The 16,968-nt window shown below is 43.1% G+C and overlaps 1 protein-coding gene across 2 annotated transcripts in view; it reads left to right on the top strand.

Annotated features, from left to right (window-relative positions):
- LOC141166094 (programmed cell death 1 ligand 1-like) overlaps nucleotides 1-16,968 on the top strand; it is a 47,820-nt gene that overhangs the window by 22,050 nt on the left and 8,802 nt on the right. For both annotated transcript variants that reach the window (XM_073652445.1, XM_073652436.1), the window contains exons 3-5: nucleotides 9,900-10,259; nucleotides 11,626-11,916; nucleotides 15,482-15,577. In XM_073652445.1, coding sequence (XP_073508546.1) covers nucleotides 9,900-10,259; nucleotides 11,626-11,916; nucleotides 15,482-15,577 — 747 coding nt within the window. The remainder of the gene's footprint in view (nucleotides 1-9,899; nucleotides 10,260-11,625; nucleotides 11,917-15,481; nucleotides 15,578-16,968) is intronic.

Genomic DNA, 16,968 nt, shown 5'->3' with positions numbered 1-16,968 from the left:
TAATATACAACCCCTGGCAAAAATTATGGAATCACCGGGCTCGGACGATGTTCATTCAGTTGTTTAATGTTGTTGAAAAAAAGCAAATAACAGCCATGCAATGCTTCTTTGAAATATTAAATATGCAAATTGCCTCTTCAGAGAGGAAGGTGGCAATGTGCCACCTATTGGAAGTAGCAATCCTAAAAGTCAATATCGACCTTTTTATGAACCTTGCCGTATGACTGAGGATAAAAGCCAGAGCAGAATCTCAATTTGCAGACACGTTGTTTCAGGATATTGCTCCTTGTCAGTGCAAAGCATGAGATCTGATTGGCTAAATAAGAGGCTTATGACTGCGATCTAAGGGGTGTAAAAAAACATTTCAGAACTCTGTTAAAAAAAGAAAAAATTTGGTTTGTGACACAATTTTCTAAGGTTCCCATACATATTAGATCAGCCAACTGTGTTTATGTGTATTGGGGCCTTCCAGAGAAGGGGAGAAGGGTTGAGCACATCAGATTATCAATGGCTGATCCTTTTGTTCTTCAGGCGATATGCTGCTGGCAGAAGAGTCCGGAGGGAACAGAGGAGTCTGACAGTGTCTCTCTCACGGAGAAAACAATAGTGCATAGCCAAGCTGAGCGTTCCTGTGTATGGGGAACTGTCACGCAAGGTGTGGGAAAGACTTAGTGCAACACAAAGGGAAGAGGGAAAGGGAGCCCAGACACTAGGAAAAGGGGGAAATGGAGACCTCCTAGACTGATCTAATATCACCCTGTCTCCACTAACTTCCCTATATTGGTTTTTCACCAATCGCCGCACACTAACCTCACCCTGTCTTTCCTTGGCGTTAGGCCCTGGCTAGGGAAGGGAGGGGGATGAGCGCTAGTCGATCCCCACTGACAACTAAAGACAACAAGGGGGAACAAACAAGGGAAGATAGCTTAGCTTTAGTCAACTTCAGAGAGATGAACACCCGTCCTCATAGCCCCAGAGAGGAAGAAGTAAAACACTTGCTCCTAGCCTTCACAAGGGGTAATGTGGGTACCGCCGGCACCTCCCTCTAGCAGACAGCAGGTATTTATACACCCAGGCCAGTGTGTTAATTAGCCAGAGGAAGATAGCCTCTGGGTCCTAGAGAGACAGCCTCTAAGAAGGTGTCTGTAATGCCAAACATAGAGATATCCTGCAACCAACTGCAGGGCGACTGTCTGTCACTTCTGACACACCCATGACAGTACCCCCTCCTCTACGAGTTGCCTTCAGACACTCAGGACCGGGTTTCTCAGGATAAGAGGTGTGGAATGAACGAACCAACCTGGGAGCGTTCACCTCTGATGCTGAAACCCACATCCTCTCCTCTGGAGCATAACCCTTCCAGTGCACCAAGTATTGTAGAGAGCGACGTTGGAGATGAGAATCTACAATCCTCGAAATCTGGAACTCCTGATTACCATCAACCATTACTGGGGGCGGTGGTAGAGGTGAGGGCTCAAGAGGTTCCACATACTTCTTGAGTAAGGACCTGTGAAACACGTTGTGGACCTTACGGGCCTGAGGAAGTTCAAGACAAAACGCTGATGGGTTAATGATGGTGGTTATTTTATAAGGACCAATAAACCTAGGTCCCAGCTTCCAAGAAGGAACTTTCAATCTTATACTTCTGGTAGACAACCACACAATCATTCACATTCAGGTCCGGACCTAGCAAGCATTTTGTGTCAGGCACACGTTTATACCTGTCTCCTATGATCTTTAAATTATTCAAAACACCCTGCCATACTGAGGAGAGCGACAAAGCAAACCGTTCCTCCTCAGGAACTCCTGAAGCTGCTCCCCCACTAAAGGTACCAAACTGTGGGTGATAACCGTATTTACCGAAGAATGGTGACCTGCCAGTGGATTGACGATGATTTTTAATGGCAAATTCTGCCAGCGGTAAGTAGGATGCCCAATCCTCCTTATTTTCAGAGACGAAACACCTGAGGTAGGTCTCCAAATTCTGCACACTGGGTCTGTCCAACACACTCGGTCTGTCCGTTCGACTGAGGGTGGAAGGCAGAGGAAAAGTACAGAGGCACCCCAGTCGAGAACAGAATGCCTTCCAGAACTTGGAAACAAACTGGGTCCCCCAATCTGACACCACATAAGAGGGAATCCCGTGAAGCTTCACAATCTCATTTATGAACACCTGAGCAATTGTCTTGGCATTAGGAAGTGCAGGTAATTCAACGAAGTGAACCATTTTACTGAACCTATCTACAAAACCACCGTTTCGCCTGCAGAAACCGGTAGGTCGGAAATAAAGTGTGTCTATGGCCTACTAGGAATAGGTAGCAGAAGAAGAGTACCAGACCGGCGGGTATGCAAAACCTTAGAACGCTCGCAAATACTACAAGCAGATACATGTTCAATTACATCCTGATGCAACTTGGTCACCAAAAATGACGAGAGAGGAGGTCTGCGGTTGCCTTACCACCTGGATGCCCAGCAAGCACAGAGTTATGATGTTCCTTAATTACTTTGCGGGGCAGATTAGATGGTACAAATAACCTTCCTGAAGGGCAGGAGTCAGGGGCGTCCCCCTGAGCCTCCAACATTTCACCCTCCAGTTCAGGATACAATGCCAAAATGACTACCCCTTTCTGTAATATCGGGGCTGGGTTCTCATGGTCACCACTGCCAAGGAAGCTCTGGGACAGAGCATCAGTCTTGACATTTTTCAGCCTTAGACGAAAAGTGACAACAAAATTGAACCTAGTAAAAAACAGGGACCATTTGGCTTGCCTAGGGTTGAGATGTTTAGCTGACTGGAGATATAACAGGTTCTTATGGTCAGTAATAACAGTAATAGAATGGACAGCCCCCTCCAACCAATGTCGCCATTCTACGAATGCCAATTTGATCGCCAAAAGTTCCCTATTACCCACTTCATAATTTCTCTCAGCCGAAGACAATTTTTTAGAAAAGAAGGCCCATGGACTCCATTTACCAGGGGACGGACCCTGAGACAACACAGCCACAACCCCGACATTCGATGCATCAACCTCCACAATAAAGGGTTGGGAAACATCGGGCTGACTGCGTATAGGTGCAGTGGCAAAATGATTCTTTAAGGAAGAAAAAGCCTGGAGGGAGGCATCCGAACGTTTGGAAAAATCATACCCCTTCTTAGTCATGTCAGTAAGGGGTTTCACAATTACAGAGTAATTTTGGATGAATTTCCGGTAAAAATTAGTAAAGCCCAGAAAACGTTGTAGAGCCCTCAGGTTCTTGGGACAGTCCAAATAAAGGACTGCACGGATCTTCTCCGGATCCATCCAAAAACCCGAAGATGACAAGTACCCCAAAAACTGCACCTCCTGAACAGCGAAAACACATTTTTCCAGTTTTGCATAAAGTTTGTTATCCCTTAATATATGGAGCACCTGCTTAACATGCCCCTGATGTGTCTCAAAATTAAGTGCATAAACCAAAATATCGTCCAGATAGACCACCACAAACCTACCCATCAAATGATGGAAAATATAATTTATGAAATACTGGAATACTGCAGGTGCACTGGTCAAACCGAAAGGCATAACCAGACTCTCAAAATGCCCTTCAGGGGTATTGAACACTGTTTTCCATTCGTCCCCTTCTCTGATTCTAACCAGATTGTAGGCTCCTCTTAAATCCAACTTGAAGAATACACCCTGGCTGAACAAATCAGAAATCAGATGAAGACTTTCCGCAGTGAAATACTTCATGGCTTGTCTCTCAGGGCCAGAAAGATTATACAGTCTGGACTTCAGTAGTTTAGCTCCAGGGGTCAGGTTAATAGGACAGTCATATGCATGATGAGGAGGCAAATCTTGACACACCCTCTCAGAAAAAACGTCCTCAAAACCAGACAGAAAAGCCGGTAAAATTTCCATACAGACAGTAGCAAGAGAAATATCTAAACAGTTCTCATGGCAGTAATCTCCCCATTCAATAACCTCCCCGGCTTTGCCAATCCACTAACGGATTATGTTTAACAAGCCAAGGAATACCCAAAACAATAGGTGTGGGAAGAGAGAGACAGCCTCTAAGAAGGTGTCTGTAATGCCAAACATAGAGATCTCCTGCAACCAACTGCAGGGCGACTGTCTGTCACTTCTGACACACTCGTGACAGGAACTCAGGAGAGTTAGCCATCGACTAAATGATCTTATCTGACAGCTAACCAATGTGTATGATGAGGATTAAAGTTTGAACAATATCCCTTATAAAAAGGATAGGTGATAGCTTCCCAATCACTGGGTGTTTGATCTCTGAGACCTCCACCAATCCCGGGAATGGCTGTCTGTCAAGTATGCACTCCATTCATTAGCAATCGAACCACTGGAGATAACAGAGCGCAACAATCGACTGGTCTTTGGAAGTTCCACTACAAATAAATTGAGCAGAGATGCTCATGCCTGACCTCCACTTCATTCAGCTGGGGCCCTTAAGTGCCCTATTCTTAGGATTGGTGGGGGTCTCAGTGGCTGGGCCCCCAGCAATTGGGAACTTATCTCCGATGATGACTTAAAAACTAGGTTCAACCCTTTTAAGACTTCTTGTTCATGAACACAATGACAGAATTACAATAAACAATGTCAATCACGCTGCACAGTAAGACCTCATTTAGATGACCATATTTTACGAATGAGAAAAAACTGAGAGATCTACAATAGTGTGCCATCTTTTTTTTTTCTCACATACAAAAAATTTTTTAATTTAATTATTAAACAGTAAAGACAAATACAGAATACAAATAGATGGTTACCGAATGCTGTTTTTTTACATAAATGGATGAGTTTGATCCACAAATTGGATGAAAAGTCTATATGTGAGCATGCTACAGGCTATAATGGGTACATGTTTTATCTGTGAAAAATAATGATTAGAACTATAGAGAATTACATGATGATTAAGGAGTCCTTTTGTGTATGTCCGCTTCCAAAAAATGCCTAAAAATCACTCAAAATTAATGTGATAGGCTTTCTATTTATTTCTACTGTATAACCACTTTGCTGTTAATACGTTAAAAGGGTTGTCCAGGTTTGTGTTGGAAGTCTGCAGTCATTCACTGCAGACTTCTTAATCCTCACACCTGTCACCTGAATGTTTAGCTGTTTGCAGGTCTCAAGTCAGCCGGAAGTAAAGTAGACCACAGCTCCATACGCCTGGATTCTCTCACGTACAGAAATGTCCACAAATATGTGCTAAGTAAAGCAATTACGAGAGGGTCACGGAAGAGCAATTTTGCACAGGGCACCACTTAGCCTAACGCCGGCCCTGGGTGCACTGATGGAGAAGGGAGAGGTATCCAGCAGAACATAAGCCAAAACAGTGTTCTTTTGGAAACCACTAGGCTGGTATTCACCAACATTGTTTGGTTACCTTTGATGAAACTTTATGTGTATCAAATATGCTGCAGCCTTCCCTGGGAGATACAATGGGATATAATCCATATACAGTACAGACCAAAAGTTTGGACACAGCTTCTCATTTAAAGATTTTTCTGTATTTTCATGACTATGAAAATTGTACATTCACACTAAAGGCATCAAAACTATGAATTAACACATGTGGAATTACATACTTAACAAAAAAGTGTGAAACAACTGAAAATATGTCTTATATTCTAGGTTCTTCAAAGTAGCCACCTTTTGCTTTGATGACTGCTTTGCACACTCTTGGCATTCTCTTGATGAGCTTCAAGAGGTAGTCACCAGAAATGGTCTTCCAACAATCTTGAAGGAGTTCCCAGAGATGCTTAGCACTTGTTGACCCTTTTGCCTTCACTCTGCAGTCCAGCTCACCCCAAACCATCTCGATTGGGTTCAGGTCTGGTGACTGTGGAGGCCAGGTCATCTGGCGTAGCACCCCATCACTCTCTTTCTTGGTCAAATAGCCCTTTCACAGCCTGGAGGTGTGTTTGAGGTCATTGTCCTGTTGAAAAATAAATGATGGTCCAACTAAACGCAAACCGGATGGAATAGCATGCCGCTGCAAGATGCTGTGGTAGCCATGCTGGTTCAGCATGCCTTCAATTTTGAATAAATCCCCAACAGTGTCACCAGCAAAGAACCCCCACACCATCACACCTCCTCCTCTATGCTTCACGGTGGTAACCAGGCATGTAGAGTCCATACGTTCACCTTTTCTGCGTCGCACAAAGACACGGTGGTTGGAACCAAAGATCTCAAATTTGGACTCATCAGACCAAAACACAGATTTCCACTGGTCTAATGTCCATTCCTTGTGTTCTTTAGCCCAAACAAGTCTCTTCTGCTTGTTGCCTGTCCTTAGCAGTGGTTTCCTAGCAGCTATTTTACCATGAAGGCCTGCTGCACAAAGTCTCCTCTTAACAGTTGTTGTAGAGATGTGTCTGCTACTAGAACTCTGTGTGGCATTGACCTGGTCTCTAATCTGAGCTGCTGTTAACCTGCGATTTCTGAGGCTGGTGACTTGGATAAACTTATCCTCAGAAGCAGAGGTGACTCTTGGTCTTCCTTTCCTGGGGCAGTCCTCATGTGAGCCAGTTTCTTTGTAGCGCTTGATGGTTTTTGCAACTGCACTTTTGGACACTTTCAAAGTTTTCCCAATTTTTTGCACTGACTGACCTTCATTTCTTAAAGTAATGATGGCCACTCGTTTTTCTTTACTTAGCTGCCTTTTTCTTGCCATAATACAAATTCTAACAGTCTATTCAGTAGGACTATCAGCTGTGTATCCACCAGACTTCTGCACAACACAACTCATGGTCCCAACCCCATTTATAAGGCAAGAAATCCCACTTATTAAACCTGACAGGGCACACCTGTGAAGTGAAAACCATTTCCGGTGACTACCTCTTGAAGCTCATCAAGAGAATGCCAAGAGTGTGCAAAGCAGTCATCAAAGCAAAAGGTGGCTACTTTGAAGAACCTAGAATATAAGACATATTTTCAGTTGTTTCACACTTTTTTGTTAAGTATATAATTCCACATGTGTTAATTCATAGTTTTGATGCCTTCAGTGTGAATGTACAATTTTCATACTCAGGAAAATACAGAAAAATCTTTAAATGAGAAGGTGTGTCCAAACTTTTGGTCTGTACTGTATATAGCACAAAAGAAAACATTACATGTGAACAGAGCTTTAGTTTACATTGAATAAAACCTTTAATAACATGACAGTTTTGCCTAATTCATACCTTGAGACAAAGTAATTTTGTGTTAGGCTGTGTGCCCACGATGCATTTTTTAAGCGTTTCCGCAGTGACAAAAACGTTGCAGAAACGCTTAAAAAACGCATGGTAGAAGGCCTGCTATGTTCCCCAATGATAATCCGCATGTGCTGTGCACATGCTGCGGAAATTTCCGCTGCGGATTATCATTGCGGAAAAAAACGCAGCACTACCAATTATTTTGCGGAAGTGCTGCGTTTTCGCCGCCATTGACTTGCATTAAATCGCATGGATTACGCATCACTGCATAAGTAGATGCGCATTCCATGCGTTCTAATGTGCGGATGTTACCCAGGCTAGAGGAGAGGAGACTCTCCTCCGGACCTGGGTACCATTGAAAACTGTAAAAAAAAGAATAAAATAAAAAATAAATATATACTTACCTTCTGGCGGCCCGCGCTGCGCTCCTCCTTGCTTGGCAGCAGTTTGCGATGGAATGAAGGACCTGCGCTGACGTCAGAGTCATGTGACAGGTCACGCGACGCTGACGTCGGCAGGTCCTTCACTCTACCGCTGCCGGCAGCCAGGACTTAGGGAATCAAGACAGCTCGGGCCATCAGAAGGTAAGTATATATTTATTTTTTTATTTTTTACCATTCTTTTACGGTCACACTATATAAATCCATGCCGTTTGCATGGATTTATATAGTGTGACCAAGTTGACAAGCACTTTCCAAGTGATGCTAAAATCGCTTGGAAAGCGCTTGACAACCCGCATGCGGAAATGCAAGTGAAGAACGCTTCACATCCGCTTGTCCCTGGCAGGAAAAAGGCATGTACAATCCGCATGTACAATCCGCATGTACAATCCGCTTGCGTTTTTTTCTGCCAGGGAGATGCAGAAATGCTCAGGAAAAAATCCTGAGCATTTCTGCATCGTGGGCACATAGTCTTATACTGTCTGCTAATTGTTAGAGACTAATTAAAATATAATACAAACATATGATTATATGAGTGCGATACACCGTAGTTCCCTTATTAATTACCAATTTACACATACTCTTTGTGTCATTACTTTTCCAATTGGTATCTTGTTTTTTTTCATCCAATCACTTTTTAATCTATATTATCTATATTAGGCATATATAATTTGCATATAAAAATTATTTGTTTTAGTTGTTTAGATTTATTAAGACCCTGTTTCCGTTGTCAAGGCTAATAAAGTGCTCAGAAACACACAATTTCATCCCCTTTCACAGTATACTTTTTGCTCTAAGACGAATTGATCCACAATGACACTACCTGTCGATTTGCTCTATAAGAGCCCCCTATCCCCCTTGGGAGCCTTCTCTCACTGGGAAATTTGAATCTTTCATATGGTAAAATGACATCTGCCATATCAGTGGTGTGGACGGGGTTATACAGGGCTCAGCACTCATAGAACTGGTAGATCTTCAGCAGAGAAAACAGGGATTTTATAAAAACTAAAGTAAGCAGCTCAGTAAGTGACATGTCGCTGGAATCAAGTTCTCTGCCCCTACATCATGCTGCTCAGATAGGGGTAGTAAAAACCTGGTGACAGATTCCCTTTAATGGAGTTGTCTGCAAATATATATGTGACATGCAAAAGTAGTGCTGTTGCAGAGTGTGACATGCAAAAGTAGTGCTGTTGCAGAGTGTGACATGCAGAAGTAGTGCTGTTGCTTTAAAAGCATTCAGCAACTATTAGAAGTAACACAAGTACATGAGACAGGAAGTGTTGTGCTCCAGAAGCATCCAGCAACTAGAGGGGTTAACACAGTCACAGGAGAAGGGGAGTGTTTTAGCAGAGCCCCAAGGGGATTGTGGGGAAGTTGTTTACTGTCTGGCTGGAGCCAAAGAGAAAGGTGGTGTGTGTGTTCTGCATTTGACAGAAGCGCCCCTGCAAGTGAATAGGATTCAAGTCAGGAGTGAAGCTAAGCACAGGTCAGGTAGAGTTCCTGAACTAGCAGTGCAGAGTATTGTCAAGCAGAAAGATAAGGACTGTAAGAAATGTGTCTCAGGGATAATCTCCCTCAGCAAACCCTCCCCCCCTCCTCCATCTCACTGTGCTGTAAAGAATGCTGTGTTCATTAATGTGCCTTTGCATTAGAACTGTGCTGTCCTGTACTACTGAGAAGACTATGAACTGCTGTGCTGCTAAGGAAACTGTACTGTTTGTCACAGGAGCCTGTTGCTCATAAGACTTAACTTGGCTTCTTATTAAATGCTACTGCTCTACCGTCTATGAGGACTCTTGTCAAGTGTGTCTGGTCAGCAAGTGAAACAACCTACGTGTCTGTGCCTGAGGGTCAATATCCCTGTGTGCCTGAGAGAAGCTGCAGCACATGGTCTATGGTCGCCCTGAGTAACGGTTCCCCCAGGATTCCAAAGAATTCTTGTAACCTGTCTCGCCCCTATCTGAACCTAGCAGCATGCGTGTAACATATATAACTTAGCTGTTTTGCCCAAATGTAATATGAACTTACCCCAACATTTTAGGTTCATTTTAATGGGTTAGTGTTCCTTGGCAGCTTAACTTTGATTCTTTACAATCATGCAAAGTTGGAGTGTAATACTGCTACCAAAATGCAAAATGCAGCCATGTGTTGGGTATCACATGGTTAAAGTCAGTATTTGTTAACCGCTTAGAATAGGAAATGACACAGTACTTATCACTTCATCACTGTTTCCTGACATATGTGTTTTTACATTTCAGGGTTATTTACAGTGGCGGCCAAAAAGTCCCATTATATTGCAGTGTATGGAAATAATGTTTCCATGGAATGTCAATTTTCATTGGACATGGGAACAGATGTTGAAAAGTTGAACGTTTTATGGAAGCACAGCAGAGATAAATTGGACGCTGTAGAAGTGGTAAAGCATATAAATGGCAAGGATATTGAAATATTGCAAGACAAGAATTACAGTGCCCGCATAAAGCTGTTATCGAATGAACTGCACAAGGGCAGGGCCATTCTTCACATTAGTAAAGTAAAGATGACTGATGTAGGTCAATATTTGTGCATTATATCTTCCCACGGATCAGACTATAAAGTGATAAAATTGGACGTGCAAGGTAATTGCTTTTCCATTATGTCTCTATAATGTACACGGAAATGACAATTTGTACCTGTTGTATTGAAACCTTGGACAACTATTCAGTACAGTCGAAAACAAAATAAGGTACACTGATGTATACTGCTCCTTTTGGCAAACACTTTGGCCCTGTTTTATAATTGTGTTTACTCTAAAATTCTGGCGTAAAACACATTCAAAAGACTCAGATTTTTTTGCACAACATGAAGTTGCTCAAACATTTTGCGACCTGTAGTGTTTTCACAGCAGTTTTGGCTAGTTCCACGAAAATTGGCAGTGGTTTGTTCTGGAGTATGCACTGTTATCACTGTATTTGCATGTAGAGATAACAGTGCATTTCATTTAAACAAGCATACAGCTCAGGACACTGAGAGCCATGATGCTGAGTGCCAGGAGGTTGTGATTACATAGAACTGATAAGAGTAGCTTGGTCAGGAGATGAGAGGGAGGGGGAGGGTGGTGAATGTATAGAAATCAATGGGCTAGAGAGAGCTGACTGGTATGTTAAGAGTTAACTCCTCTCCTGGAATGTAACTCCTGCACACAAGTCCAGGGTCTTGGTAGGCACTAGTGGTCAAGCACCATGGCAAGAGCTGTACACTATGTAAGATAAAAGCTGTCATTGCAGGAGAATGACAGCATATATAAAGAGCAAGTCAATTGCTAACCTGCTTATTTTCATTCTAGCTATCTAATTAAAACAATTTATTAACTTAATGGGAACATTTCATGTAAAAAAAAAAACCCGCTATTAACCTGTAGATATGGGCTTAATCTGCAGGTTAATAGCGTCCTGAATCTGCCTGGCACCCATTCTGAGAGCCCTTATGCAGGGAGGAAATTAACTTTATTCTTCTTGGCAGCATCAGGTTTTCAGTCATTAGGGTGTGCCGGCGCGGCTTCAGGCACAGCTTAGTGCATAGTGAACGGTGGCTGTAACCGCACCCCTGGCACTGACTGACAGCCGGCTCTAATATTGATTCGGCTGTCAGTCCGTGCAGGGGCGTGGTTACAGCCTCTGCTTACTATGCAATGATAGGTGACTGAAGCCGCTTTGGCCCACCTGACTGAAAGCCAGAGGTTTCCGGGAGGAATAAAGTTGATTTCCTCCTGGCAGCAGGGCTCTCAGTGCAGTGGCCGGGCAGCTTCAGAATGCTATTAACCTGCAGATTAACAGCATTTTTTTTACATGACAGGTTCCCTTTAAAAATACACCTGTAAATGTAGAATTCATGCCATACCTCATAATTCATTGATCTAAGTTTCCAAATAAGGCTCAAATAAGACCCAGTTCATTATATTTTTCTCAGCATCCAATAGTATAATAAAATCCTCTTTTTCCTTAGCACCATACAAGAACATAACAACACAAGTCAGAGATGTGGTTAATTCCTCTGGAGAGACAGTCCGGGAAGTTTCCTGTCAATCATTTGGATTTCCAAAGGCCAATGTCACTTGGGTGGTAGACAAAGAGAATCTCACTGTGGTCCAGAACATCAGCTACACGCTAACTGCTGACAGATTGTTCAATGTCACCAGTGTAGTCAGAATCCCAGGAACATCTAGTACAACACTCACTTGTACCTTCTGGAACGAAATAAATCATAATGAAACATCTCTCACTTTTACCGTATCAGGTAACCACAGTTTTCTGTAATTCTCAACAGCTAAATAGCTAGCCTGTATGTACACCCTCTTATTTCTTTTATTTTTAACTAGCTGTACCTGGCTATGCGTTGCTGTAGCTCAGTCTGGTTAAATGGAAAAGAAAGAAAAGAGAAAGCGCACGTTTCTATAATATTTAATTTCACAATGCTTGTGGGTATACAATATTATTTGTTGTTCCATTGTCTGTGTAGATATAGAGATTGTCTGGTTTGCCGACTCTAGAACACGCAACATATAATTGTCCATGTGAGAAGCAAAATCTGAAACATTGAAATGGAATCGTAAAATTGGAAATTTGTAAATCGTAAATGGATGGTAAATCGGAAACATTGAAATGGAATCGTAAAATTGAAAATTTGTAAATCGTAAATGGATGGTAAATCGGAAACATTGAAATGGAATCGTAAAATATTTAGTATAGCATATGTTGCTTTTACGTCCAACAGAAATACTTACGTTTTTATTTATATAGATATATATCTGATAGGGCAATGCTGGCGCTGTTGATAGTTGTGCCTATCAGACAGGCATGGTAGCAGCCTGTACCCTGTGACCCCTGCAGACCTGTACTCTGCACAGGTCACTAAAGAGGTTGGTACTTGCTGTCAGGTGTCACAATGGAGCCGGTCATGTCAGGGATTGCTAGTTATGCAATTCCCTAGTACAGAGGGAATGTGACAGGAGGGGGCGCAGAGATGAAGGAAGGCGGTGGCAGAGGAGGAGGAGGTGATGCGCTTGACATGTCCAGGGCCTGTACTGGCCTGATCACAGCACCGGTTCTGCCGGGGGTGCAGTGGGATTTGCACTCGCTCACTATCCGCCCACTGCTGCAAGGCTCGGGCCCAGCTCAGCGCCCAGAGTGGAGGCCACGGCCTGCGCCTCTCCGTGCAGCCTCCCTCTCTCCTTCCCTCCCCCGCTTGTTGTTGCGCAGTCGGAAATAAGACTCACCTGCTGGAGAAGAAGAAGCTGCAGCAGCGGTGCCGAAGGGCAGAGGCAGTCGCCTCTCAGGCGGTGGTGGTGATGAGCAGCAGCGTCTTTTCGGCCTCAAACAGATGGTCTCGTCATTCCCCTTCCCCTAACCCCCACGGTGGACACGAAAGTAGCAGAGCACAGGCAGCGGCTGGGGCGAATGAAGGAGAGGAAGAAGGGTTTATGAATGAGATGTCACTAAGGGGGGGGAGAATGCCGGGCGGCCAGGGAGAGTCAGCCTGGGACTGAGCTCGTAACACCCCCCTCTCGCTGTTGATTTTACGTCCAACAGCAGGTATATAAAAACATAGTAGGTATATAAAAACGTGTGTATTCGAATGCAACGTTGTGTCAAAATTTCAAAGCAATCGGTGAAGAACTTTCAGAGATTTAAGATTTTGAACAAACGAACATTTACATTTTTATTTATATAGATTATTAAGTTTTTCTCTTTCTTATTGATTAGGCTGATGACAGCATTACAATTGTTTTGTACAAATCCAGGGTTCCCATAAAAGTGCATAGGGCCTATACCTTTAGTTTCATATGAAGCCATGCAGTTTTCTTACTTGAATTTCATATGAAAATTGAGTTATTCTAGAAATATTGCTTCTCTGTCGATTAAGTGAGGCTTAAAAATCCCAAATGGAAGGCATTATAGATAATGTGCCTTAAGTGCATATTCATAGCTCATTAAGGCTGTGTTCACACGATGAGTATTTCATGCGTTTCCGCGGCGTTTTTGCAGTTGCGTAAACGCCGCGGAAACGCATGAAAAACGCATGGTAGAAGGGAAGCAATGTTCCCCAATGGAAATCCGCATGTGCTGTGCCCATGATGCGGATTTTTCCGCAGCGTTAACGCTGCGGTCAAAAATCCGCAGCATGTCAATTAATTTTGCGGAAACGCGGCGATTTCGCCGCCATTGACTTGCATTAGAACGCGCCAATTCCGCAAGACAGCATTTGTACTTGCGTAATTGGTGCGTTCTAATGTGCGGATGGTACCCGGGTGTGGAGGAGAGGAGAGTCTCATCCACACCCAGGTACCATTAAAAAACCTGTAAAAGAAGAATAAAATAAAAAATAAATGTATTCTTACCTTCTGTCGGCCGCGCAGCGCTCCCGCTTGGTTCCCGGCACTTGCAGTGAGTTGTAGGACCTGCGGTGACGTCAGAGTCATGTGACGGGTCACGTGACGCTGACGTCGGCAGGTCTTTCAATTCAAAGTTGCCGGCGAGGGAGAACAGATTGAGCAGGACAGCGCGGGCCATCGGAGGTAAGTATATACACTCTCTCGGTTCACACTGTATAAATCCATGCTGTTTGCATGGATTTATATAGTGTGACCTAGTTATCAAGCACTTTCCAGGTGATGCTAACATCGCCTGGAAAGCGCTTGTGAATCTGCATGCGGAAACGCATGTGAATCTGCATGTGGATCCGCATGTATTCTGCAGGAAAAACGCATGCACAATCTGCATGCGTTTTTTCTGCCAGGGAGATGCAGAAATGATGCAGAAATTTTCTGCTTCATTTCTGCATCGTGTGCACATAGCCTTACCCGTTCTCTGGAAAAAAACATTGAGCACTCTTCTTGATCACTAAGGAGGGAGCTCAGGGGGACACTTTCTGACCAAGAAAAGCTTATGATCCACGAGGCCATATAGCTACACAGCTTACAGTGAACAGCACCGAGTAATAATGAATACTTACCAATATGTTATTGAGCTAGCACCATAACATGTAGAGGTATTATGCTCAAATATATATACAGTATGTAATGTTCTTTTAAAAGGAACCTGTGGCCAGGTTTTCCCTATACAGTATAAGTTATAACCACCATTCCTTCTTCATAAGAGCCTATCTATCCTGCATACCTTATAAAATAACTTTTATAATAGTCCTGTGCTTTCTGCTATTCAGTGCTGTCTGGTCCTATGGGGTATCTCTGGACTGTGCCTGGTGCCTCCTCTGTCTCTGTAATCGCCGTCCTCCTGTCTTGATTGACAAGGTTGACGTCATCCCCAGAGTCTGCGCAGCTCCTGTTCTCTACTGTGCAGGAGGGAGATTTGAATAGACTGTGTAGATGACATAGGAGATGTCAGCCATGTCAATCAAGACAGGAGAATGATGATTGCAGGGACAGAGGAGAAGCCGGGCACAGTCCAGAAACAGCCATTGGACTAAACTGTGCCGATTAGCACAGAGCATGGGACAATAATAAAAGTCATTTTTTTAGGAATGTGGGGGAATTGGTCTGGAACGCTGGGGGAGATGTCACAGGAATGCTTTTTGAGATGTGACGAAAAGGTGGTGGTTACAGCTTAAATAGGGAAAACGGGAGATAAGTTTCCTTTAAGTATTGAATTTTGACAATAGCATCAGCAGGTACTTAACCCCCTTCACACCTTAAACACTGAGGTGTTCAAATGACCACTTGTCAATGCCAAACACTTCTCAATGCAAAATAATGCGGTATTGTATAAATGGCCAAATACTGTATAGTGTTAATGGCATTGTTTATTCTATTTTTTTAGTTATTTTTATCTAATTTTTTTTTCAGAACCTGTAAAAAATGAGAAATCTCAAGAATGGAAGCTTTCATTTGTCAGTTTGGCAATATTGATTGTAATAGTTGTTAGCTTGGCAGTAGGCTATGGTAAGTCAACTTCAATTTTTTGCATAGATAAGTGTTTCTCTCTAGTTTGACATATAGGGAACCAAAATTTGTAAAATTGTTCGTTCCCCTATTCTTTGTATTTCTTGTTTATATTTCTTCAAAACTTGTGCAGACCCCTACATTAACCCTAAAATACCCATAAAGCATTCTGATTATGAAGTGCTCCCCTCCCAAAACACAATTTAAATAATACAAAGTTAATCAGTAAAATGATTAAATTCATTATAGAGTGGGTACGGAAAGTATTCAGACCCCTTTAAATTTTTCACTCTTTGTTTCATTGCAGCCATTTGGTAAATTCTAAAAAGTTCATATTTTTTTCTCACTAATGTACACTTTGCACCCTATCTTGACTGAAAAAACAGAAATGTAGACTTTTTTCAAATTTATTAAAAAAGAAAAACTGAACTATCACATGGTCATAAGTATTCAGACCCTTTGCTCAGACACTCATATTTAAGTCACATGCTGTCCATTTCCTTGTGATCCTCCTTGAGATGGTTCTACTCCTTCATTGGAGTCCAGCTGTGTTTAATAAAAGTGATAGGACATGATTTGGAAAGGCACACACCTGCCTATATAAGACCTCACAGCTCACAGTGCATGTCAGACCAAATGAGAATAATGAGCTCAAAGGAACTGCCCAAGGAGCTCAGAGACAGAATTGTGGCAAGGCACAGATCTGGCCAAGGTTACAAAAGAATTTCTGCAGTACTCAAGGTTCCTAAGAGCACAGTGGCCTCCATAATCCTTAAATGGAAGAAGTTTGGGACCACCAGAAGTCTTCCTAGACCTGGCCATCCAGCCAAACTGAGCAATCATGGAAGAAGAGCCTTGGTGAAGAGAGGTAAAGAAGAACCCCAAGATCACTGTGGCTGAGCTCCAGAGATGCAGTAGGGAGATGGGAGAAAGTTCAACAAAGTCAACTATCACTACAGCCCTCCACCAGTCGGGCCTTTATGGCAGAGTGGTCCGACAGAAGCCTCTCCTGAGTGCAAGGCATATAAAAGCCCGCATAGAGTTTGCTCAAAAACACATGAAGGACTCCCAGACTATGAGAAATAAGATTCTCTGGTCTGATGAGATGAAGGGAGAACTTTTTGTTGATAATTGTAAGTGGTATGTGTGGAAAAAAACAGGCACTGCTCATCACCTGCCCAATACAATCCCAACAGTGAAACATTGTGGTGGCAGCATCATGCTATGGGGGTGTTTTTCAGCTGCAGGGACAGGACGACTGGTTGCAATTGAAGGAAACATGAATGCGGCCAAGTACAGAGATATCCTGGATGAAAACCTCTTCCAGAGTGCTCTGGACCTCAGACCTGGCCAAAGGTGACCCTAAGCACACAGCTAAAATAACAAAGGAG

This window comes from Phyllobates terribilis, unplaced genomic scaffold (genome assembly GCF_046119375.1).
Source record: "Phyllobates terribilis strain yellow unplaced genomic scaffold, ASM4611937v1 Scaffold_1__5_contigs__length_1240528914, whole genome shotgun sequence".
In the NCBI taxonomy this organism is placed as follows: Eukaryota; Metazoa; Chordata; class Amphibia; order Anura; family Dendrobatidae; genus Phyllobates; species Phyllobates terribilis.
Note: the sequence above shows the minus strand (reverse complement) of the source record. Positions and strands in the feature narration are given on the sequence as shown.